The following is a 26,685-nucleotide window of genomic DNA, read 5'->3' as shown; positions in this document are numbered from 1 at the left end:
TTGGTTGGATTATCAGAATCCACATAAAAAGTGGGGCACAGTGGCATACATCTCTGCTCCTAGCACAACTACAGTGAGGTGAGATGTGGAGACAGAATTGCTCAGAATCCCAGGGAGGAGGGTGCAGCACAGGAGCAGAAACAAGACAGTCCCCATCTCAACCATGTGGAAGGCAGGGTCCAGCTCTGAGACGTTCTCCTCTGATGTCCTGATGTGCACTGTGGCGTATGTGCACACTGCAAACAAATAGTAACTAGATGGAGAGCAATAGTAAAAGACTCCGGCTGTTGACCTGTAGCTTCCACACGTGTGTGCAGAGGCAAGCACACCCACAAAACACGCAGGTACACACTTATGTTAATCTCTTTGAGCATTCAAAACATGAAGATTCACTTTTCACAGATACAGCCAGACATTCTGATGGTAAATGCCCTAGATGTATAAAAGAGCACATTTGGACTTAAATTCTAGAAAATAGCAAGGCACTGTAGGTATGGCGGGATAAAATTAATTTATAATCATGAATTTTTACCTCTCATTAAACTCCAAAAGGTACTGTTGTGGGGGAGGGCGCCGGGGGAAGGCTAGGTGTTGAACTGAGGCTCTCACACATACTAAAGAAATGCCCTATAGTTTTAATCCTGGTATTTTCTATAGCTTTTGTACATGTTCATGTAATGAAGTCCCCAGGAATGTGGTTTGAATTCCTGTGTCCATCAGTTTCTGGGATACCTGCAAAGAACACAGACCCTTATAGCAACTCTTTTAGAAATGTGTCCTTGGCTAGTGCTACTAAGCCCCATGTCCCTACAAGCTGTGCTAAAAACAGACCCAACGTATGAGGAATTGTGGCTTATATTTGGTCGTTTCTCTAGACCTACTTCCATCGTCATCATTTACTCCATTGTGACCACACATTCAAAACAGCTCTGTTTTTCCTGGAAAGAAGAGTCTAGGAAGCATGTTTTGTAAAGGGTTAAGCATGCCATTAGGATTAAAAATACATAATACATTTTACTTCCTTAATATCTTTCTCTACTTGAGATACTACAACATAATACCCTAAATTGTTGGGGTTTGTTGTTGTTTGGTTTTTGTTGGGTTTTTCAAGATAGGGTTTCTCTGTGAAGCAGCCCTGGCTATCCTGGAACAGAATCCGTAGACCAGGCTGGCCTCAAACTCACAGAGACCTGTCTGCCTCTGGCTCCCGAGTGCTGGGGTTAAAGGTGAGCACCACCACCGTCTAGCTAAACTGACATTTTGTGAATAACTAAAATTTACTCTTCAGGATTCTGGAGGTGGTAAGGTTCAAGACCTCCACAGGCTCTGCACCCCATAAAGACCTGTCCTTCACGTGGGCCTCACTTCCTCAGGGCTCTTCCTGTTTCCCGGAGGAACACTCATAGCCTACTGACCTCCCAAGGTGTAATGTCTCTGCACTGCAGATTGTGTTTTGACATTTGAATTTAAGGGTATACATTCAGTACAGGGCATCTAATTTAGCTAGTAATATTACACTAAGTTGTAGAAACAGCCTGATTAACAAAGTGGCTATAAACATAACAAGCAACCAACAACAAGTAGAATGCTTATGTTTTGTCTGATCTGTATATCTTTTTGAGTCAGAGTTACTACAGTGTCCTTAAATATTATTCTTTGTAACCTGGTGCCTGTCTGTGGCTAACTGCTGGGTCCACACCACTTCCTCACGCAACCTCAGCATGTGTTTGAGAGAACACAAACTGATCTGCACTTTGCTGAACAATGTAAGATCACTAAATCTCACTCTAGGCTTTCATGGTAATGTCAAATTGCCTAAAATTCTATAACCGCTGTCTTTCTCTAACATAGACCAAGCGACATCATTTTAATTAATATTCATTTTGAGAACGAATGTGGAGCATACTGTAAACATGTAGAAATACTTACTTGCTTAAAAGAACAATGGAAGAGTTCCCTGAGACAACAGCAATTAATTGACAGATAAGTTAAAGGTAGTAATTGTCCTGAAAGCCCAGTGGGAGGAGGGAAGTGACTTTAGGTTAGCAAAACCTAGAAAAGCCTTGTGGAAAAGACGTTAAAGTGTTATGGTATAAAATATTTAAAAATATTGCCTGGCGGTGGTGGCTCATGTCTTTAATCCCAGCACTTGGGAGGCAGAAGCAGATGGATCTCTGTGAGTTCAAAGCCAGCCTGGTCTAAAGAGTGAGTTCCAGAACAGACTCCAAAGCTACACAGATAAACCCTGGGTCTCAGGGAGATAAATAAATAAATAAATAAATAAATAAATAAATAAATAAATAGATGCGCACACACACACACACATATATTCAATTGTATTTTTTGTAAACTGAACAGTAGTCATAGTAGTTAGTTGCTGCTATTACTACATAAATCTTACAGTTAGCCTTTGAGTGCAAAGAAAATCCCTTTGTCTTCTGTTTTTAGATGTACTTTAATCTTAATTATATGCCTGTGTGTTGGGTTGGGGTGGGTATGTGCGCATGAGAGTGCAGGTGCCTTCAGAGTCCAGAATAGGATACCCTGGACCTATTCTGTAGAAGGTTGTGAGACCCAACGTGGGTGCTGAGAACTGAACTCAGGTCCTCTGCAAAAGCACAAATAAATAGCCATCTCTCCAGCTCTTTATTTGTGTTATCTTTAAAAAAAATCGGAACCAAAAGTCTTTGTTCTTTTGAATCATCACAAGCTTCTTAGTAATTACGGTGAAGCAGCTCCTTTCTAAGTGGGACTACTCTGGATGGCTCCTTTAAGAGCTCTGTTTTGCAGATGTTGTTTTGTAATGTGGACTCAGTCCCTGGCAGCAGAGTGTAGCTGGTGTTGCATCACTTCCCTTGCAGGAGAATTGACTCCAGGATCCTTGGGGCAGGGTCATTTTCTCATTGTTTTACACACTGTGTATAACCTATTTACGTTAGAACTCCGGTGAGTCACAGCCACAGATTAAATGGGGACTGTTATTACACCTGTTAGCTGATGATGTGATAGGTTTTATGCAAGCTGTCGTTTCTTTTTCTCCCCCCCCCCCCCAAGCCAGTTTTATATTCTTTAAACTTTAGCTTCAATTTCAGACAGAATACTATCCCTTTTTAAAAATCCATGTTTTCGGCTTCCCTGAAAAATCAGAAGTTCTGACACACCTCAACTACATTTTCAGAATGGGTGCCATCTGCCAGTAAATCTTGCTGCTTCCTCCCTGCAGGGAGCACACTGGTCTAGCTCCCCACCATTTCCCACATGGCATACTTCCTGTCTGTCACTTACCTGTCTGGCTCCCTGGTTTCTTCCTTAGATTTCTGACTCTTCTTGGTGTCTCTGCTTGATTATTAGATTAAAATGTAATCATGTGATATACATAACAATTAAAAAGCAAGACAAAATTTGTGTTTTGCAATATCTGTTATCTTTTGAAACTTGAACTGTGCATCATTTAAAGAATATAATTATATATAAATTCTATAGTTGAAATCAATTGGTTAATCTTAGTAATGGGTTATGATAATGTTATAATTTTATGTGTGCTTATACACATTTGGTTGTATACACAAATATATATAAACAGTGTTTATTAAAATACAAGGGGCAGGATCATCTGAGTGAAAAATATTTGGGAGTTTATTTCTTAATGTTTTCCTTACAAATTTTAAGTTTGAGATTTCATAAATGTGAAAGTTGTTTTTTAAAACTCAGGCTAACTCCCAACACAGATCCAACAATGAGAAAATTTTTTTCTTCTCAAAAAGATCTTTTTATATTTTAATTTGCAGAAAGGAAAAACTTTCAGTCTACTTGATTATCATGTTCTTCCTCAGGAAAAAAAAAATATTTTCCTATAGCTTATACTAAGAATAAAGTTTAGGGACAGTCAGGAAAAGCAGAGGATGAAGGAAGGGACCACAGCCCCAAGAATGCAGGCAACCTTTAGGAGTTAGGAAGGTGGGAATGGATTTTCTTCTGAAGCCCCAATAGGGGATACAGACACTGAAGACACCTTGTTTTTGAACTTTGATTCCCATACTATAAGAATAAATTTGTATTACTCGGCCAAAAATATTCTTTTAGAACTATTTTTTTGTATGAATTAACTACTGCCTCCAGTTATTCGTGTACTGTTCTAGTAAGGTGCTGGACATACACAACCAAAGAAGGACTTTATTAGCAGAATCCGTATGGGCTCATGCAAAAGTACCGACATATTAGATATTTTAACAAGTGACCACACTGTCCTCGGGGCATAAACCCTTTTTTTTATGAGTGGTGATCCGTGTTGCAAGTTCATTCCCATTTAGTCTGTCTCCCTTGTAGTCAATGGTTATGTGTGTGTCCTTGAAGGCTAGTCAGGATAAAACCTACAGATCACACTGCCAAGACTAGAGCAAAAATTAATAGGGCTCTGCATGGGGGTAGCTGAGTGGAATGAGGATCTGGTTGGCAGGTGTGGTTGTTCCTGGCATTTCACTACCCTTAGGCTTCTTAGCAAACAGAGCTGGAAAATGGTCAGGGTGCATTCATGCATGGTCAGCTCCTGTGTCTGTGGGTTCCACATCCACAGATTCGACCAACTGCAGATGGAAAATATTTGAAAAATAATTCAGAAAACTCCAAAAAGCAAAACTTGAATTTACAGTGTATTCCACTGAATCTGTGCAATTGAAGTAGTATATAGGCATTATATTAGGTTTTATAAGTAATATAGAGATGATTTAAGGTATATGGAAATATATGCATTGGTTATGTAAACATACACCATTTTATATAAGGGGCGTGAGCATCTTTGAATTTGGACATCCACAGTGTCTTTGAGGGTCTTCTGAATATCATGAGATGTTTCTTTCTCTATATTAAACATGAGCTCATATTAGTATCTCACATTTCATAGACTCATATGAATCTTTTCCTCTTCCATATCTATAATTTCCTTCTGCAGTATGAAGAAACCTGGCTTCCATATTCTCAGCATATTCTTTGCTTAGTCCTCCTATAGATAACTAATTTCCCCAGCATGCATACAAACAGACCACAGCCTAGACCCTGGCCCTGCTGGACACCCCAGTGCACTGATAGAATCCTTACTCTGGCCCCACCACACATGAAGTGAGCCAGCTGAATTCTTAGCCTGGCTCTGCCAGATATACTGGCCAAACCCTTGTTTTTAAACTTAGAGGGATTATATAAGCAAAAACTTAAGACAGACTATTTTCTGAAGTTTAAAAATAAGGATGCTAAAATTTATTCAGTCATTGTCTAGTTTCAATTACTATTCACAGAGACTGGTGGGATTTGTTTGAGTGAAGATTTGGAACTAATGCTATTTATATGTAGTCTTGGCTTTTCCTTTGTGTAATGTCATGTTAATGGGCATTTAAAGAAACTGGCCATGGCCTCAGTGAGCAAGGTTGAGCTTGCCTCCCAGCCTAGAAAGCTTGTGCAGTGGCACTTCAACAAAAAGCAAATGTTACATAGTATTTGTCTTCAGCTGGCAGCCGATCCACCTACATAAATTCCTTTCTTAATTTGATTGAACAATAAAAAAAAATGATTTCTGCTAGAAGAGCAGAAGGGGGAGAGCTAAGAGAAAAAGTAGGAGAAATTATCATTTGTTTTTTCCATTTCCTGGTGCATTTGATCTGTTTTTAGTTTGACTTTTCTTTGCCACACATTCTTACTCCCTTAGTTTGCTTCCTGATGTCTGCTGTTCCTGAGTGTAGATAACTCTCGGTTATTTTCACAAGTGGAGATGGACCAGCTGGTAAAGCAGAATACTAGATGGTCCGAATCATGTTTGTCTTTGTGTTGATTTTGATAGTCTAAATGCAGGCCCATTTAATATGTAGAGAATGTAATAACGAGTCTCTCTGTGGCTCCAGGTCTCTGCCTCTGTGAAAACTCCCTTGGCTTCCAGTGCAGTGCACTGGGAAAAGTAAGAACAACCTCTCTAGCTCTCCCCGGCTCTAAGGAAAGGTTCTGACATAGGAGCAAAGCTGAATCATCTATTTCAAATAACATTTAAAGATGAAAACTCCTTGCACAATGGTAATGGTGATATCTTTTATCTTTTACATATTCTTTAGTCTTCTGTAAATTTAGCTCCCTTCTCCTTACCCACAAGACTTTGTTCCCAAACGCCCAGCCATTATGCAGAGGCCCCCAAGGAGCAGCTATTACTACTTTACCTGGGGTACTACTGACATTCTGATTTCCCAAGGGCTGCTGGCATCAAAGGAGTTGCATTGGTATGCTGTAAGCACTGTGAGAGTTCATGTATTCCATGGATACACCCAGCATGGGAGCAGTGAGTGTGTGCTTCAGCCTAACCTCCCTCCCTCAACTGAGGCTTACATCTGCAACCCCAAAGCAGAAATCTTGTAAATGATAGCCAACACTGAGGATGATCTTGAAGTCTGTTGTTAATATTTAAAAATTCTTTGACAGTTTCATGCATGCATATAATGAATTTTAGTTCCTTTCAACCCATTATCCTGTCTCATTATCCCCTGCTGAAATCTTTCTTCTTAACAAGCCCCACCACACAGACACTTTCATGCCTTTTGGTGCATATGACCCATGGAATTTAATTAGGGTTGCCTGCATGAGTATCAGTGAGAGATTGTTCACTGGAGTGTGGGCACCTTATCAATGACTACGCCACTGAAGAAAGTGACACCCATTCTGCAGCTACTGTCAGTAGTCCTTTAGGGATAGAGCCTTACAGGCTCCCTGTTCCATGAAAAGATGTTGAAAAGCCTGATTTTGAGTAGGTCTTGCGTGGGTAACTAAAGCTGCGTTGAGTCTGTATGTGTGTGAGCTATGTCATACCCAGAAGACACTGCTTCTCGTTGCTCCTCCCCAGCCTCTGCTCTTCATTCTTCCCTTCTTTTCAGTGTTCTCCGAGTCTGGGGTGATGGGTAATATAGACTCTGGTTTAAGGTGGAACATTCCACAGTTGCTTATTCTTTGAACTTTTAACCGGTTCCACCTTGATTTGTCAGACAGTGTGCACTGGTTGGCTAGGCTCGCTGGCCGGCTGGCCAGTAAAACCCCTGCCCCAAGTTCTGGGATTACATGCAGCTACCACCACACTCTGCTTTTATGTTGATTCTGGGGATCCAAACGCAGATCCTTTCTACCAAGCACTTTGCTACTGAGCCGTCTCCCCAGCCCCGTAGCCACCTCTTAAAATTGCCTTTTCCTCTGCTGTATGTCCCTAAGTCTGCTCAGCTGCTCCTGTGAGTAACCCTAATACCTCCACCTCCTTTCCTTTAGCAAACACAGTAAGTTATCCTGTTTGAGCAGTTCTGTCTTTAAATCCCACTGTCTGAAGCTCCTTCATTCCTCAGACTATTGCAGTAGCCTCCTAGTGGTCAGTCAGCAGGCACTCGGGCCCTGTACCAAAGGAGATAGGATCCACCACACTCTCCTGCTCCAGATCCATTCCAGACCCCTCAGATGATGTGTCAGTCCCTCCTTTCCCAGCATCCTCTCTTGTTGTCTCTTCTGGGACATGTCATCGCCTGTTCCACTCTGGAGTCTTCAGAAACTTGGTCCCTCCTCTTACCAGCGCAGTATACACTTGGTTGTCTCTTCTGGAGCCCCTATTTAGTGTCTGTTCTCTTCTTACTTGCAGTAAGGGGAAAATGGGTCAGCTGCCTATTACTCATAGCTCAGAAACCTTGGAACATGAATGCTGACCAATAGTAAGCTGGATGAACAAACACATGAATGCAAATAAATGCAAAGACAGCAATAAGAATATTTTAAAAGACTTCCAGGAATGTTGCTGATAAGAATAGCACTTAGTTAATTATGCTCTTAGTTTGCACCAGTAGTGTGTTGAGGACTTCATGTGGCGCATCTCATTTATTGTAACAGTCTTGAGGTGGTTATATGCTGTAGTTTGGATGGTGTTTTGTCGTTGCTTTTCAGGCAGGAGTCTCTCTATAGCCAGCAGGATTAACCCATGCTGATCTCAAACTTTTGATCTTTCTGCTTCAGCCTCCTGTGTACTGGGATTACAGGTAATGCACTGCCATGCCCAGCTAGTTTGTTTGTAAAATGTCCCCAAAGGTCCTTGTGATAAAAGTATGGTCCCCCTCCCCCTTATTGGAAGGTGGTAGAAGCTTTAAGAGCTGGGATGTAAACTTCAGTGATCTTTAGATTATTGAAGCATAATTTAGGTTATTATGCCCTTGAGGTTATGGAACGCCCAACTGTAAAAGATGGTAAGGACCATCTTCTGCTCCCTGCCCCTTGAGATGTCAGATTTTGCTCTGCCACACATCCCCACCATTGTAGGCTTCTTATCAAGGGCCCGAAGCAATAAGGGCTACCAGTCTGAAAGCTCCAAAGTCTAAAGCCAAAATCACCTTTTATTTCTACTTAGACATCATCGCTACATTTGTTAGAGCAATAGAGACCCGACTAACCCAGCACTATTACTGTCCTACTCGGCACAGAAGTGTGGTAACTTAACCATAATCACTAATCTAGTCAGTGCTAACCAGCGACCATGTACAAAGGGCACTTATGCCAGTGCCACTTTCCTGTGCTATCTATGGCCCAGCAACATCCATGTGCAGGTGACTGCGCTTAGCAAGGGTTCTCATCCATGGCGTGAACTGCAAGCCTCTGTGTCAGTAAAAGACAAATATAAACCTTCCAGTTCAAGGTGATTTTAAGACAGTTGAAATCAAGAAGTGCTTGGAACTGCCTGTGTAGTAGCTATATTAGAAATAACTCAAATGTCAGGCAACATGAGCCGTAGGGACTTCTTTGAGTTCCCACTCTTAAAGCTGGGCTAGGTCTCCTTCTCTAAACTGTGGCATTCTTTCTATTTCTATCGGAAATTTCTGAATCCATGGATTGAGGATGTGTGTGGAGAGGAGAGTAGGAACAAAAGAATAGTTTTTAAAATAGCTATTTTTTAAACCCAATTATTGTGCTTACTATGTGACATTATCAGTTTATATAAAGCATGGAACAGTGTAATATAGTCAGTAGTTTCCTCTCAACTCAGGCTCCTGGGCACTTACTGACCACTCAGATATATATGAATGCATATAGTTAGTAATTAGGATTCAAGCCTCAGGCCCCAGGGCTGTGTGACTTGAAAATCCCTTCTCTTTCTAACACATAGTCCTTGCTCATAGTCCTACAAAGTAGATAAACTGGCAGGCACCCAGTGAGCAGTGCATGAGCAGGCAAACAAAGGTGTAAAGTTTTGTGTACTTTGCAGTATAAGATCTCCTTTCAAAATAGCCCAGGATCAATGGTTAAAAAGCCCACACCCAGAACCAGAAACGTCACACATTGTAAATACAATTATAAACTATATTATCTCACTATTTTTCAATAATTCAAAAATTTAAATTGCATATAGCCTTTAAAATTTTTAGATGTATTTAGTTTTAATATTGTGTGAACATTTTGCCTGCATGTATGTATATGTACCATGTGCATGTCTAGTGTCTATGGAGGTCAAAAGAAGGCATGGGATCACCTGGAACTGGAGTTAAAAAGAGTCGTGCATGTAGGTGCTGAGAACCGAACCCAGATCCTTTGTAAGAATAGCAAGCCATCTTTCCAGCTCCTGCAAGTAGACTTTAAAGCAGCACTTGTCATCACAGAAGTGTGTTCTACAGGTGCACAAGCATATATGCCCAAAGGAAAATAAACACCATATGTTTACACTTGATTATCCACAGTAACAAGTATTGATCAACAATGTGAATGTCCAGTGGGATGAACTCAATACTGTGCAAGCCTTTAAGCATGAGACTTATCTATCTGCTTATGTGAGGTTTTTGCCAAAATAAGTATTTTAATTAGGAAAAAATGTGTTTATGTTAATAAAAAAAAAACATCAAAAAGTTATTACCAGGTGGTGAACTAGCTCAACAGATAAAAGCATTAGCAGCCTGCTGCTCAAGCCTGACCCTTGAGTTCAGTCCCAGAACCTATGAAAGGTAGCAGGAAAGAACTGATGGCATTTGTGCTGTGGCAGGCATGCACCCACATGCCATATGTTTACACACACATTAATAATCATTTAAGACCTACATAGACACACTTGTATATATGTAAGAAGAGTATGTTCCAGAAGAATTCGCAGGAAAGCTGCAGCAGTGGTTACCTCCAGGAGGGAAGGTTGTGGGAAAGATGTGAGAGAAATACTTTGCACTGTCTATCTTTTGTATCATCTGTGTCTTTTGCTAGTTTATATCACCTTGTCACAGCTAATAGATCGATAGATATTTAAACTTGCTATATAAAGAGGCTTGGAATTTAAATTTTTAATTTTCATCCTTTAATTTCATATTCATGGAAAACATAGTATAAAAACAAACACCTTTTATTCCTCACCAGTTTTTGTATTTTGCTCTGTTTCTGATCGTCTCTCTTTATATTTTTATGTATGCATATAATTATTTTTACTTTTGGAGAGTATATTGGAGACATCATGATCCACAGAATAATTCAAGGCATGTTTCCTAAAATCAAGAATGTTCCCTTCACCACAGCACAGTGATCAAAATCAGGAAATGTAATTTTGTCACAATTCAGTGTCTGACTCTTAGCTGACATTCTTATTTTATCATATCAGTTGTTCCAGTAATATCCTAAAAGCAATTTTCCCCCTACTCTTTTTTTTTTTTTTTTTTTTTGATTTTCGAGACAGGGTTTCTCCATAGTTTTTTTTTTTTTTTTTTTTGGTTCCTGTCCTGGAACTAGCTCTTGTAGACCAGGATGGCCTCGAACTCACAGAGATCCGCCTGCCTCTGCCTCCCGAGTGCTGGGATTAAAGGCGTGCACCACCACCGCCCGGCCTCACCCTACTCTTGATCCAAACTAGGAGTGTACCAGGGTCTGAGCTCTTGATCACCCTGCCTGGATTGGGTTGTTGTAACTTCTTGTTAACTTTAGTCTTGATAACAAGCTATGCAAAAAAATCTTCTGTATTTCGGACGTCCAGTTTCCCTGTGTTAGACTGGGTCAGTCACACCTCACCCATTGCTGTTACTCCTTTCCTAGCCAGTTAACTCAAAGCCATTAAGAGCCCAAAATGTCAGGAAAAGTCAATGGGGTGTTTGTTGTGCCTCCTGACAGAAGCATTCTTCATGCTGGAACCAAAACTTTTAGGCCTGCTGAACACAAGATTCCAGAAACAGGAAGCAAAAGTGTCCCTAGTGAGTCACTAGGGTTGACAGTGATCTAGAATGTCACTAGGGGTAATAGTGAGTGACCCAGTGGGTCATTAGGGGTGACACTGAGTGGAACCATTTCATTTTCTCCTCTCAGTTTCTAGATCTGTAAATGCTGGTGATAAGAGGAAGAGTATCTTATACTGGACTCTGATTTAAAGCGTTTACAGCCTTCTGGAGAACCTACCCCAGACCTAAAGGCTATTGCCACCCAACTGGAACTCTAACTGTATCTTTATTTTTATTTTTTACTTTCTATTCTTATTTAATATATTTTAATTAAAATACAATTATCTCGGTTCCCCCTTTCCTTTCCTCCTTCCAAACCCTCCCATATGTCTCCCTCCCCTGCCCCATTCTCCATATCAAGTTAATAGCCTCTTTTCTTTATTATTGTGACAGATAGATGACACACAAATAGATAAACACAATCTGCTGAGTATTTTTGTTGTTTGTTTGTATACAACAACTCATACACCTAAGGATCAGGGACCATTCCAAAAGAGAGGATGGAAGATTGTAAGAGCCAGAGGACCAGTAAGTCCTCTGTGAGACCAGAAATGGCTGCCTGAACCAGACCTTACAATAATGATATTAATAGACATCTAATGGAGAAAGCGTGGAGGGAGATTTCACAGAGTCCCACCCCTCAACAAAGAACTGCAGGCTACAGTTGATTACTGAGAGAGAGAAAATTAGTCTCATTCAGGGACAAGCCCCTAATCGTTTACTCAGTCCCACTTGTTTTGTGACCATGTTCTCCAGCAGTGAACATGGCATATCAGATTTGAGTTGGAGTAAGTACCTCTTTTATTTTTCTGGCTGTGAAGTTGCTCACATAAAAAGAGAACCCGATTATTTTCCGTGGGGACATGAATATATGGCCCATCTTTTAAATATTAGATGACATTTTGTTGTATTTTCTCCCTCCTGTTGTAAATTTGGCATGCCTGCCAACCAGTGGAGGCAGAGCTGACTGCAGCTTTTGCCATGGCCGTGCATTTACATCACTGCAAGTTCTACGGAGCTGTGTTTGGGCAGGAGCATCCCTAAAGGCCTGGCCACCCCAGATCGTCTGTCTATCTTGTTACTTCTCTCTGCCTCCCGGTCGGTCTGTCTGTCTGTCTGTCTGTCTGTCTGTCTGCCCTCACATGCTCTCTCTTTCTCTCTCTCTGTCTCTGTCTCTCTCTGTCTCTCTCTCTCTGTCTCTCTCTCTGTTTCTCTCTCTCTCTGTTTCTCTCTCTCTGTTTCTCTCTCTCTCTCTGTCTCTGTCTCTCTCTCTTCCCACTCCGAGACTCCCTACCCCAGTACACCTCTTACATTAGATATGTCACATGGCATGATCTCTTAGCAGCTCACCTTGGCCTGGCCTGCCAAAGGTACCTTCTCTGCTGCTTTCTCATTACACCTCCCCTTCACTTTTGAAACTTATAAGCTAACATCCAGCGGAAGCTAGGATTAACCATAGGAATAGGGGAAAATGATGTTAGACAGTTTAAGGCTTTTCATATCATACCTGATAAACTGAATTTTGTCCATAAGACAATTCCTCAAAGAGATGTGCTAGAGATTTATCCACTCACTATTGATTTTATTCACTAAATGTCTAACCATTCCTTGCTAATACAGACTGTATTACATGGATTACATGCTGAAGATAAAGCAGGAAGCAGGGCGGTTATAGTCTCTGTTTCCCTAAAAGCTGTTTATCACAACTACTATGAGAGAAACAAATAGGTGTGAGCTTCGAGATGGAGAAAGAATTGGGCGTTCCATGCCAGACCATACAATCATGGGGTACTGGTGTGACACAGACCACTGTCTGGCTGTCACATTGGCAAGATTGTGACTTCCCGCTGAAATGATTGAAGACCAGGCCTTTCTAATAGCTGTGTATTTTCAGGTCCTATTTAGTGGTATGTGGAGAGCAGATCAGAAGGGGTGACAGTGGTCGCATCACGACAGTGCCTATGACAGGGATAGGCAATGCCCAGGTCTTCAAGTTCTTATTAATACACGGTAGTTCACTGCCAAGTCCCTTGATCATAGGAGAGAAGGTATATCCTACTGATGTGATTTGAATTTCTTTTTGTAAGGAAGCTGAGACACATTTTCATGGAATTTATTATGATAAAACTTATTTCTAGGGTTGCTATGGAATTTATTGTCCACAGTCCTAAGACAAAAAGGCCAAAATCAAAGTGTGAGCAGAACCAAACTCTGAACAGCCCTTTCTGGTCTCTTCTGGCTTCTGGTACGGGTAGATAGATTGTGGGGGCTAGATGGTATTTTTTCCTTGATGTGTGCTGCCTCACATGGCTCTATCTGTGTCCACGTGACATTTCCCCTTCTTTAAAGTCCACCCTAATGAGCTCATCTTGATTACATCTGCAGACGGCCTGTTTCCAAATACGGTCTTATCACAGGATGGCTAGGACTTCCTAGTATATTGTTTGGGGAACACAGTTCAATTCCCCACACCAATGCCCTGTGATTTTTTTTTCATTTGTTTTTCCAAAGCTGCTATCTATTTTTCTAACAGTTGCTGATTTTTTTTCATTTTCAAATGCACAGTTTATTGTTTGCACATAAAAAGTGGGGAAACAGCTTATGGAAAAGGAATCTAACAATTGAACATCCAGCTCTAAGTAGTACCACCAATGTCCAGAGGCAGAGTTCACTCACAGTGGGTACATCCCCTTGTGGGAGAAGGACAGTGAGTGGATGCCAGCCAGCAGATGCTCCTGGAGATGTACAGAGGCTAACTGGCCACGCCTCGGTTGTGCTTAGCCAGGTCAACCAGGATGCTGGACACTCAACAGTTGCCTGAGTGAGAGCTAGCCAGAGGCAGATCTTGGTAGATGTCGTCACCGGAAAACTCCCTTGTTGCTATAGTACCTTGTTCATGTGCCTTGAGATGCTTTAGAGAGCCGTGTCTGCTGTTACTGGGTTTTTGGTTTTCGTAGCATATTTATTGTTTCTAAATGTTACTGTTATCAGATGGTGTCTGGGACACCAAAATGTGATCTTCAGTTATATTCTAGTTCCATAATTTTCTTTATCATACTTTCATTTTGTCTTTCTGGTTTTTTGTTATTGTTGTTGTTGGGGTTTTGTTTGCTTGTTTGTTTTTTGAAGCAGGGTTTCTCTGTGTAGCCCTGGCTGTCCTGGAACTTACTCTGTAGACCAAGCTGGGCTTGAATTCAGAGCTCCAACTACTTCTGCCTCTGCGGAAATTAAAGGTGTGCACCACCACCACTGCCTCCATTTCATTATTTTATCTTTTTTTCTTATCCCTGCCTATTTTCCCAGTATTCATTCTCCCTTTTGTTTATTTTTAATATTTTTTTTCTTGATTTGGCCATTTCATATATGTATATAATGAGTTCCAGTCATTTTTCCTCCCATTACCTGATTTCATTCCCCCTTGTCTTTTTAAAAGCTACATATCTACTTTATTTCTATTAGAAAAAATACTATAGCACATAATTTTTTATCTTTCCTATTATACTCTGTCGTTATGATTTATTTACAATATTTTCTTGATTTTGCCTCTTTTAATTGCCAGGGTTAGACCCCTTGTAGTATACAAAGTAGACACTTGGTCATAACACACAAAGATCATAGGAATACTTTCACTGTACTTTTGGAGCAGGGTGTCACAGGGTTTCTAGTGTAATTACTGCACATCCTCCCCAGGGAAGTCCTGAACGGACCTACTGCGTTGCTTTTCTGTTCACCTCCACCCTCAGGCTCCAAAGCCTTGTGGAATTCCAAGTTGGTTTTAGAGCGTATAGTGGCACCACCTAGTGGTGATTTTTGAGATCTAACCAAGTTTAAAGTCATTTGATAACCGGTTTAGAATTTCAAAAGTAACTTTCTATCATTGTTGCAAATTGCTGAAGCATTTGTTTAATATTATATTTTGTTGAGCCTCTAAAACAGTTTTCAAGTCAACAGATAGGATAAATATTATGACTTATAAATAATGTGATTTATAAACAAATGATTTATTCATTTTATACCTTTTGAAACAAGCTGCCCTTGATCTCTTGCTCTCCTACCTATGCCTCCCAAATACTGGGGCCGTAGGTGTAAGCCTCCACACCTGCTACTGTGCATTTATTCTAATTATATCTTGAAAATATGATGCTTAGAGATTTAGTCAAACAAAATATTTAATTTGAACTAATATAGAATTTCAGAGACTCTTCCATTTGTGGCCCGAAGAACTATTCAGTGAGAAAAATGCCTTATTAAACACACTGGGGATGGGACAACACTCTGTCACAAACAGCGTTGCTTATGCCTCTGAGTCAGAGTATCAAGTTTGTGAAGTAACTTTTTCCCTACCAGCCTGTTAACAGCTCCTTTTCTTTTTTTTTTTTTTTTTTTTTCCCAGTTTGGACAGTTTTGAAAACTAAACAACCCTGTCCTTCCTTGGTGATGCCTGCTAAGCATGTCTTGAAAATTTCCATATCCAACCAGAGAGACTTGAGTGCTGAATCCTACCTTTTATTTCTTTGTGGTTTTTTTAAATGTATGTTCTTGTGGGGAGGGTTTGTGCCGTTGCTCTTGGAGACCAAAGGGGAGGGTATTGGAGTCCTTGGATTGAGAGTTACAGTCACTTGTGAGCCACTTGTCATGGGTGCTGGAAACTGAACTCTGATCCTTTGCAAAAATTGTACACAATCTTAACCACTGAGCCCATCTCTGCAGCTTCGTGTTGTGGGTCTTTTTGTTTTGTAGACCAGGCTGACCTTGAACTCACAGATCTGCCTGCCTCTGCCCCCGAGTGATTAAAGGCATGCACTACCACCACCCGGCAACATTTGTGGGTCTTTTTTTTCTTAATTTACTTATTTTTTTATTGAAAATTTCCACCTCCTTCCCTCCTCCCACTTCCTTCCCCTCCCCCCACTCCTCCTCCCCCTCCCTCTCCAGTCCAAGGAGCAGTCAGGGTTCCCTACCCTATAGGAAGTCCAAGGTCCTCCCTGTTTCCCCCAGGTCCAGGAAGGTGAGCATCCAAACAGACTAGGCTCTCACAAAGCCCATCCATGCAGTAGAATCAAAACCCAGTGCTATTGTCTTTGGCTTCTCCGTCAGCCTCCACTGTCAGCCACATTCAGAGAGTCCGGTTTGATCACAAGCTCCATCAGTTCCAGTTCCAATGGCCTTGGTGAGCTCCCATTAGATCAGTGGACACACCCCTCACGGTCCTGACTTCCTTGCTCATGTTCTCCCTCCTTCTGCTCTTCATATGGTCCTTGAGAGCTCAATCCAGTGCTCCAATGTGGGTCTCTGTCTCTATGTCCATCCATCACCAGATGAAGGTTCCCTCTGGATGGAACTCCTCAGCACTGAAACAGGGATACCTGGTAGTCCAAGGACACCGCAGACAAAAGGCCATTTGTGGGTCTTTAAATGTAAGCTGTATAGGTAGATATCTTGTTGGTGACTTGCAGTTGATTGACAAATAATGACATTGATCATTTAGTCTATTCCTCATCTATAAGGCTATTGAGTAGGGGCAGTGTTAATAAAAATAAAAACATTTGGTAAAGAGTCTGTACTCACCTGCAATCCCAGTACTACTCAGAAGTAGGAGTATCAGGAATTGAAGGCCATATTGGCAACATAGTTCAAAGCCAGCCTGGGCTGCCAGAGATGCTGTCTTAAAACATGCAAACAGACATCACTTTCACACACAACATAATAGAGTATAAAAATTAATTGCCACTTTTTGAAAAAAGGGAAAAGCACTTATTCACTGCCACAGGGATAGAGAGGTCTGATTATTACTGTTGAACAGCTGGAGAGGCTGAAGCATGGGGAGGGTAAACAGGTTTTACAAAGTCTCACGACCGTTAAGTTAATAATGTGAGCATTCAGGCCCAGATGTGAAGGACCCCAGAGTCAGTGCTTTTACTGTCAGTGGGAAACCCACAATAGAAAAATGCACAGAAAACCTCACTGGTTAATAACTCTTATTTAAATACCTGCCAACTACTTGGTAAAAATCTTGGTTCTAACTTATTATTCACAACATCTATTCTTATTTGTTTCCACTCTTAATTATAGCTGATAACTTCCATGTTAAAGGAGGTTTTAAAAACTTGCTTTTCAGGCCCAAACACTTAGTTCTCCTTATCCATTGGCTATAAAAAGCAGGGTACTAAGAGACAAACTACCCGTGGACCAGCATTTTGTCTGTGTGAGCACTCTTCATTCAGCTTTGGAAGTGAGACACAATCTTCCCCCCATATCCACAGATGTGGTATCCTTACAACCAGCCAACTGCAGATTAAAAATGTAAGGGCTATTTAGACAACGTATAACTTGTATGGAGAATTATTATAGCCTACAGATTATTTAAAATATGGAGAAGTATATACATAGACTTTACACAAATCTAGGACATTTTGCATAAGGTACTCAAGCACCCATGAATTTTATTTGTGAGGACTCCTGGGACCAATATCTAATGGATGCTGAAAGGTGACTGTATTTGCCTGTGCCTCTAGCAGATGGAGAGTATTGGTAACAATCACTTGACCAGTAACAGTTAAGCTCTGGTTTGTACACTTATAGGTATGGGTTATTGTGTAAATAGTATGTGTGGGGTTTCTGTGTTTTTTAAAGTTTTATTTGATTTTTTTAAAAAGAAAATAAATTATCTTTTTTCATTTTACATACCAATCCCAGTTCCCACTCCCTCCCCTCTTCTCATTCCCTCCACCATCCTTCCTTCATCCACTCCTCAGAGAGGGCAAGGCACATTGTTCCAAGGAAGGACCAAGGCCCTCCCCACTATATCCAGGCGGTTTCTATGTTGTTATATTAAATTTTTGTGCATATTTTTCATCCCTATTTACAATTTCAATTATAGGGCTTTTGCTAATTTTACTTTGTTCCCATGACTTCTCCTCACCTGCCTTTTCATTCCCCCATCCATATCACCCCACTGTATGTATATAAAGGATAAGCATGCCATGTGTTGTATAATACCTTGCTGTGCATACATATACTCATTTATCAAGTGTACATACAGATAGACAAACATACATAAATGTGTTCCCATACAAAAATGGGATCATATTACATATACCTTAAAAATATAGATACTTTCAATCAGCTGTCCCATTCCTGAGAGTCCTTCCCACTAATTTGTAAGCTATGTGTCAGCGTGTTTTCTGCAGTGTTGCTCATAGCAGCAGAAGGGAAGGGAGATCACTGAATAAATCGTGCTGTATCTACACCGCAGGATTCTAGGCAGTCACTACAAAAACCAATTTGATTTAGACCAGAAGTGTCTCCTCTACCATTCTCTGTTGGGGATTTTACTGTGTTTATTTCTTTACTGACAGTTTAGTGAGACTTCTAGAGAGAGATGAAATAAATGTGAACAGGCCTCTTTGTAATTGAAAATCCAGTGAAGTAAATTCGAAGACCTGATTTAGCTTCTATTTCTTTCCTACTAGAGCTGTGAGGGTTTCTCCAACATTTTTCCTCCTCTTACTTGACCTTCTGTATTGGAAACAGGAAATCCACAGCCTTCTACGTGTCAAGTTCTTCTTGCCTGAATTTTAAACCCTTGGCCTTTTTCACTAGTGGCATCCAAAGGGTACCACATCAAGATATGGTCTCTACTGTTAGTTGGATGGGTTTTGTTTTCGTTTTTTTGTTTGTTTTGTTTTTAACTTCACTACATAGCTTAGGCTGGCCTCCAACTCACAGCAGTCCTCCTGCCTCAGCTTTAAGAGAGCTGACTATAAATGTAAACTATCATACCTGACTCAGACATAGTCTTTGGGGTTTTGTGTGCTTATTTTTAAGACAGAGTCTCACTCTGTAGCCTAAGCTGTTCTGGAACTCACTGGTTTTGAAATCACAGCAATCCTCCTGCCTCAGCCTCTTAGGAAATGGGATTATAGACACAAGGCACCACACCCAGCTGTAATGTGGTCTTTAATAGTAAACTGAGAACTGATGAATTATCAGTTCAGAAACAGTTCCTGGAACATTTGGGCCTATTTGGTAATAAATTAAGAGGAAACAATTCACCCCAGCTACCTTTTGTTCTTACTTCTGTGCAGATTTGAGAAAGGACGCATCTACACATTCATTGGAGAAGTGGTCGTCTCTGTGAACCCCTACAAGGCGCTGAGCATCTATGGGAGGGACACAATTGAACACTATAAAGGTCGTGAGCTATACGAGAGACCTCCTCATCTTTTTGCTATTGCTGATGCTGCTTACAAAGCTATGAAGAGGCGATCAAAAGACACCTGTATTATGATATCAGGTATTTGGAGGGGGCCCTGGTTCCAATGTCTAAAGGTATTTAATTTTTTTTGTACTCAAGAATTCACTTAATTGATGAGTTGGTTTTTGTTTTTGTGTTGGTTTTTGTTTTCGTTTTTTAAAGCTTAGAAACCTAAGGTATTTACAGAAAAGTACTGAATACTTAAATACCAAAGTATTTCTACCCTGTTTGATCATCTTCTAGTCTTGGTTTTAGAGGCTGAGGCAGGAGGATTGCTTGAACTCTCGGGAGTTTAAGACCACCCTGAACAACGTAACAAGACTTCATCTTATAAAAAGAGATTATACTTGCATGCCTTTTGGTCATTTGTAGACTGAGCCAGCATGGAATATGATTCCTCTTACCTGAAGCACACAAAAAAAATACCAAATAAAATATAACAAAAGTAGTTCAGATGTGTTAACAGAATGAAACAAAGAAAACAATGCACTTCCATGCCAAATGTGGGGGGCAAGCCTGGAGTTTGGAAGTTGGCGCTGTTGTGCAGAGGTCGGAATGGGCTTCCCGAGCTTGGACCGGAGCCTTCTGGAGGAGAGGAGGCACTGCAGCCCACATGCTCAGAATGGGAGCCTAGCCACGCACACAGTGCCGAGTACTTTGCAGCATCTTGCCTGGGAAAATGAAGACAAGGAAAATACCTTTTCCCTGGCCCAGAATGCCTCTCAACTGTGGGAATCTCTGTTGGTGCTAATAATACTGCCCCTTTACTTTAGTGGCTTTGTGCTTTTCAAAATATTTTTCAATCATTATTTTATTTTGGTTATCAAAATAAGTGGTATGTAGCATAGTTATTTTTCTACTTTACAGATAAGAATGTTAAGGGTCAGAAGATTAAATAACTTAGTGTTGGAATTAGAGAATTATAGCCCAGGACTAAACTGTTTTTTAATAACAAAAACATTTTAAAAATTTAAAAAGTTAATCTGTTATACAAATTTATGAATGAAAAAAAAGTGCTTTACTCTTTTCTCATACAATGTATTTTTATCATTCATCAGTGTGTTTTATTATTTGTTACCCCAAGTCCCTCCCTTCCAGTTCTTCTCACCACCACCATTTTCTCCGAACTTCATGTCTTCTTTTTGTTTATAACCCACCCACATCTAGCTGATTAGACACCATTATACACGTGTGTGTAGGGCCATCCCCTGGAGGATTCCAGTCAGCCTACCAGGATCAGACCCCTGAAAAAACTGATGCTCTTTCCCCCAAGCAGCTATCAACTAGGACTGGGCCTTGGGAGCTCCTTTCCCATCCGTACTAGGTTGACAGGCATGAATCTCATGCAGGGTCTGGTGCGGGCAGCCACAGCTACGTACTGTGAGTTATGAGTATGGGGCCCTGGCATGTTTTAAAGACACAGTTTCACAGCAATCATCCCCAGCTTCTGGCTCTTAAACTCTTCCAGACATTCTTCTGCCGTGTCCCTTGAGCTTTGTGACATAGATACACTGTTTATGGTTAAGCCCTGCACAGACCCTTATCCTCTGCACTTGGCCAGTTGTGAGTCTCTGTTTTAACCACCATCACTGCAGAAAGGATTTTCTCTGTTGAGAACTGATAAGTCTTTAGGAGGCAGTTTGAGACTTTGCCCTTTATTAAAGTAATACTAGCAGATTCCCTTAAGGCTGTGACCTCCCCACATACAGGTTCTTGGCTAAGTTTACAACACCAGACATGAGTTTCCTCTCCTGGTGTGGGCCTTAAGTCCAGATAGTAGCTCTTTACCCCCATAACATCGTGCCATTATTGTAGTTCACAGAGTAAGAGTGTTGGTGAACACCAAGTATCAGCAGCCTGCATAGCACCTCCTGGGGTACTCTGAAAGCAAGCAAGCAAGCAGAGAGAAAGCTTCCAGATCAACACCAGCTTGATTTCTGCATCTCTAGTGACTGAAGTATATAGTATCTTCAGCACTCGAGTCTTACTAACAAGTCTTAGTGAGCAACCATGAGCAATGGCAAGAGCTGTATTTTTTTGTCAGGGAGGTTCCTCTGGGACCCGTCTGACACGGGGAAACATTCACTCGTGCTTGAACATCTTGTCCCCCAACATTCTAGAAGTAGCAGATGGTTAGTTTTTGTCCTTTTGCATATTTTCTCTCTATGTGTAGGTATATAGAGTCACACATTTGTATAAATGAGTAAAATACAGAATTGTAAGTGTTTACTGCTATTGCAAAGTTAGTTTTTCCCACTCAGCAGTGTATAGTGGACATATTTTCATTAGGGTTTCTATTAGAACTAGCACATTCTCTTTAGCAATCCCATTATGTAATTGACTATTTTTATCCAGTTCTTTATCAATCTATTAGTCCAATTTTAGCCATCACACAGAGTATAGTCTATAAAAAGATAGTTTTAAAGCCTTGGAAGATTGATACATTTGGTTATACTACATTTAAAAATATTCCCTTGGAAGAAAGTTAAGTGAGTGAAGTTTTGGTGTTTGAATGAGTAGATGGAACGTCTAAATCTGCCCCTTCGCTACAACCACTTATGCCCATTGTCACACTTTTCCATGATACCTTGTGTCTCAGATGTGGTGACTTCCTTTCTTCACTAAAATTATTGTGGGGTTTTTTTTTTTTATTTAAGACGTTAGTTTTTCTTTCCTTTTTTATACTAAGAGACTGGATTTAACTGGCTTTAGAAATCCGTGTATTCAAGCTACCTTTCTTGGCCTTTAGAGGCTCTGGACCTGTGTGAGCACCTGACTGTACTTTTCATAACCAATTGCTTTATTCCCATTAAATCTAAAATAAGTTTTCTGTAGAAAATAAGGTTATATGAATGTAGCTGTAGTTACTGTTTGGATGAGCACCTTAGTTATTTTCGGCTATACTTAGGAGTAATTGCTTAGTCTAAGGGCTAGTTTACCATAATTTATTCTTTGATATATTTTCCCTAATTAAATATTGATTTGTAATTTATAATTTTGCTTCTGTCTTTTTTTTTAATTTATTTATTTATTATGTACACAATATTCTGTCTGTATGTATGCCTGCAGGCCAGAAGAGGACACCAGACCTCATTGCAGATGGTTGTGAGCCACCATGTGGTTGCTGGGAATTGAACTCAGGACCTTTGGAAGAGCAGGCGATGCTCTTAACCGCTGAGCCATCTCTCCAGCCCCCGCTTCTGTCATTTTTTAAGACATGTTCATACCTATTAGAAGAGCTGAGGACAAAATAATAAGAAAGCGGGAAGGGTGAGGAAGGAGGAGGAGAGGAGGAGGATGGAAGAAAATGCAACACATAGAATTTAAATGAATAACCACCAAAGGTTTACATTTTTCTGTTGACAATGAGCTTACCTTATGGTGTTAAGCCCTTCATAATTCTTTCCTCCAGGGGAAAGTGGAGCTGGTAAAACAGAAGCCAGTAAGTACATCATGCAGTATATCGCTGCCATCACCAATCCCAGCCAGAGGGCAGAGATAGAAAGGTAAGAGCTCAGGAGCACAGGCTGGCTGGGCTGGGCTTCGTGTAGTGTGCAGACTGGGCTGGGCTTCGTGCAGTGTGCAGACTGGGCTGAGCCTAAACTGGCAGTCATCAGACATTTTCATGATGTGTAAAATGCTTCGATTTTCACATTGCATTTTGTCTTTCTGCCTTTACTTCTATTACTATGTCAATTTCCAGCTTTACCAAGTTAAAAAAAAATTAAAACTATTTTGAAATAGTTGAAAGTGTCCTGGTTCCAGTTCCAGCCAGTTTTCAACCTCAGCAGCAGAGCTGCTGGAATTTGCACAGCTTGGCTTTATTCTTCAAGCCTCTGCAGGTTCCTTGCTCTCTGTTTTTAAAAACTGTACTCTGAGTGAAATGAGGCCCTGGAAAGTAGACCCACAACTTTCCATTGCTATCACAACCATAACCCACTGATGCTGGGAGCCAAAGTGAGGTTCGCATGTAAAAGGGCCTCATACTGCACTATGCTGGGCTCACAGTCAGATGAGTAGCATAGCTGTTCTGTACGGTGTGGGGCACCCGTGTTTAGAACAGTGCCTGGCATACAGGGTTTGCTTAGTAAATATGTAAGGAGTAAATGGGTGGTTATTGTTTGTTTTTTAATGAAGCGGTATGTGTAGCTTTCTTATGTACTGCTGCCTTTTCTAAGAGGGAAAAGTACTTTGCTGGTTGCCGGCTTTGAAGCTGAGTAGTATTTGACTGAACACTCAACAGCTCATCTGTGCTCCCCAGGTAGCTCGACAGGCTGGAATCCAGGGGGCTGTCTGATGTCAAGGGAGAGGATTTAGATTTGATGATACTGTGTGGACTTTGCATTTTCACCATAACTGGATTACCCAGTCAAAAGAAGCCTTTTAAAAATGTGTGACATATTCCCACTTCTGGTTTTTTCACTTTGCAGTCTAATTTGAAGTGAACATTTGATCAATTTTTTGTAATTTCTTTTGGACCCCAGGAGAATAGCTAGCTGAGAACTAAATTACTTTCATTTCTATATGGCAGATAAGGCTTATGTAAATTTACTGTCTCTCTAGAGCATATCAGGCCATCATCTTATGGTTTCCTTTGTAAGCAAGCAGTTCCTACACACATGCCTTTGTAAAGAATACAGTCATTGATGGGCAGCAGTTTGAAGAGTCCGTTGCAGGATTCGTGGGAGGGGCAGGGGTGCACTAATGAGGTCGTGTCAGAGGCCAGGTTATTCCTACAGGTGTGACTGTGTAAGATGAGTCTTGTCAGCAACAAGGAAACAAAGAGACATGACTAGAATGAAATTAAGGCTTATCCAGTTTAAGTGTCTTCATCTCTGAAATTTTTTATAATAACTTTGATATATTTTTGTTAGAGTGAAGAATATGTTGCTGAAGTCAAACTGTGTTTTGGAAGCTTTTGGAAATGCCAAAACCAACCGTAATGATAATTCAAGCAGGTTTGGGAAATACATGGATATCAACTTTGACTTTAAGGGAGACCCCATTGGGGGCCATATCAATAACTACTTGCTGGAAAAGGTAAGTGTGCTAGATTTCTAGGATGACGCTTGTGATAACTGAATGTTTAAAATGATATATGTAAAATTTTTCATTTATTGTTTTAAAGTAGTATTTAATCCTGTTGTCCCTCTTCAAGTTTGTCTTCCATGGTTAAAATTGTTCTCTTTGTTCTCTTATGAGCGCTTAGGCCTATTATTTTCAACCTTCCTAATGCTACAACACTTTAAACAGTTCTTCATGTTGTGGTGACCCCTCCAACCATAAAATTATTTTATTACTACTTGATAACTGTAATTTGCTACTGTTATGAATCATAATGTAGATAATATCTGATATGCAACCCCTGTGATAGGGTCATTCAACCCCCAAAAGGGTCACGATCCACAGGTTGAAAACTGACTTATTATGTCACCTTAGAAAATGTTAGACTTTGTTGATGCAGAATTAGGTCTGTATGGGACAGGAAGAATGTGTGACAACTTCTGAGTAAGATTTAACACAAACCAATCAAATCCCTCTCCCTCCCACCCTTTTTTCCCCCGTGTAGCTAAGACTGACCCACCATACTTACACCTCAGCTTTCTAAGAGTTGAGCTTACAGGACTGTGTGCCATCATGCCCAGCTTCCAGACCTAGACTCTTTTATGTTACCATCCTCCATCCAGTTTGCGTTTAACTAAATTGAAATTTTCCTTCCTTTAGTTTCTGTTTGCTCACTGCTGTATAATATCTATAGCTGGCTACAGCTGGACGCAGGCGTTCTTTCTCCCGATCCAGTGAAGCCATGCTGCACAGTCACCTCCACCTTGAACTGTGCTCTGATGCTTCTCACTCAAGGGCTCCCTATCCCAGTGACCCCACAGCATCTTATGGCACTGTAATTTCTATTATCTGTGATATCGAGGCTGACTGTTAAGGAAATAAGTGCTCTATCAGAGTCATCTGAAAAGAAACAGGAAATATCAAGTACTACTATCTTTCCTCCACAATGTTTTGTGATTCCACTGTGTGTACGTATTAAATCAAAAAGAATCCTTTGAATGAACACACATGCTGAGCAGTCATTTTGGAGAGTCTAAGCAGAGTCCCTAGGGCCTGCTCATGTTGACTGATTTTATTATAGGATATGAGGCATTGCTCTTTGAAATGCCAGCAGACTCTGGACAAGGGAATGTTGAGAATGTTCCTCCCTAGCATTCCTTCCCATTCTCCCCCCTCAGATTCCTACCACTTGCACATACTATCTTTAGACTCCAGGTTGCAAAAACATGGCTTCATTCCTCATGAATGTTAAGAAACCCCCATTTTAAGCAATATAAAGAATTACCAAAATACTGCCAGGAAAACCATAGCAAGCACCGGTCTCTGATGAGCTTTGGCCACAGATTTTTTAAAATGCACTATGAATATAAGATTCTCTTAGAAAGTTGATTCTGTTTCATTTATATCTATACTTTCAGATTAACCATTTTTTAAAAATATTTTTTTCTTAGTCTCGTGTGATTGTGCAACAGCCAGGAGAACGCAGCTTCCATTCTTTCTATCAGGTTAGTAATCAGTCTTATGCAGAGAATGTCATTCGCCTAGTCGTACTGAGAATCTTTCTGCTGCACTCTCATCTGTCCCACAGCTCTCTGACTTTCCTTGTCTCCACTCCACAGCAGATCACATTACGTACAGGCATGGACACATCCTACCCCACCTAAGAGACCATGAGCACTGTGAGCACTGTACGAGCTGGTGGGTGCTCAGCCAACTGAAAGCTCCCAGGCTGAGCATCACCTGCATTTCCTCCAAGGAGAGTGAGCAGTGTAGTGGCCATGAAAGCTTTTGCTTTGACACCTTCTAGATGTGTTGATTTCATTTTCTTTTGAATTGAGTTGCTACTCCTGTACTTGAGAGTTCCTGAATTGGGAATGTAAATTTGGTTTGTGTTGCTCTTGTTAGGTGTAGGGCAATATGATTAATTTAAAAACAAAAGCAGGATTTATAAATTCAAAGTAGAAATATCTTCTATGCTGTCAACACTCAGAAAAAAAATAAATGTCTTTTGGGGATGTTATTAGAGCTTGAAACAAACTCTTAAATAATCCTCCTTTGGCACATCTCTCTTAGAGAGAGCAAGGTGATGTTAATATGACCTTTGAAACTCAAAGTGATATAAACCAAGACTGCTAT

At 40.6% G+C, this 26,685-nt stretch overlaps 1 protein-coding gene across 1 annotated transcript in view; it reads left to right on the top strand.

The window, feature by feature from the left end:
* The window catches only part of Myo1d (myosin ID), a 302,318-nt gene that overhangs the window by 63,723 nt on the left and 211,910 nt on the right, over window positions 1-26,685 (top strand). The window contains exons 2-5 of the mRNA XM_057774656.1: window positions 19,316-19,524; window positions 22,898-22,991; window positions 24,360-24,525; window positions 26,001-26,054. Coding sequence (XP_057630639.1) covers window positions 19,316-19,524; window positions 22,898-22,991; window positions 24,360-24,525; window positions 26,001-26,054 — 523 coding nt within the window. The remainder of the gene's footprint in view (window positions 1-19,315; window positions 19,525-22,897; window positions 22,992-24,359; window positions 24,526-26,000; window positions 26,055-26,685) is intronic.

Source organism: Chionomys nivalis, chromosome 7 (genome assembly GCF_950005125.1).
Source record: "Chionomys nivalis chromosome 7, mChiNiv1.1, whole genome shotgun sequence".
NCBI classification, from domain to species: domain Eukaryota; kingdom Metazoa; phylum Chordata; class Mammalia; order Rodentia; family Cricetidae; genus Chionomys; species Chionomys nivalis.
Note: the sequence above shows the minus strand (reverse complement) of the source record. Positions and strands in the feature narration are given on the sequence as shown.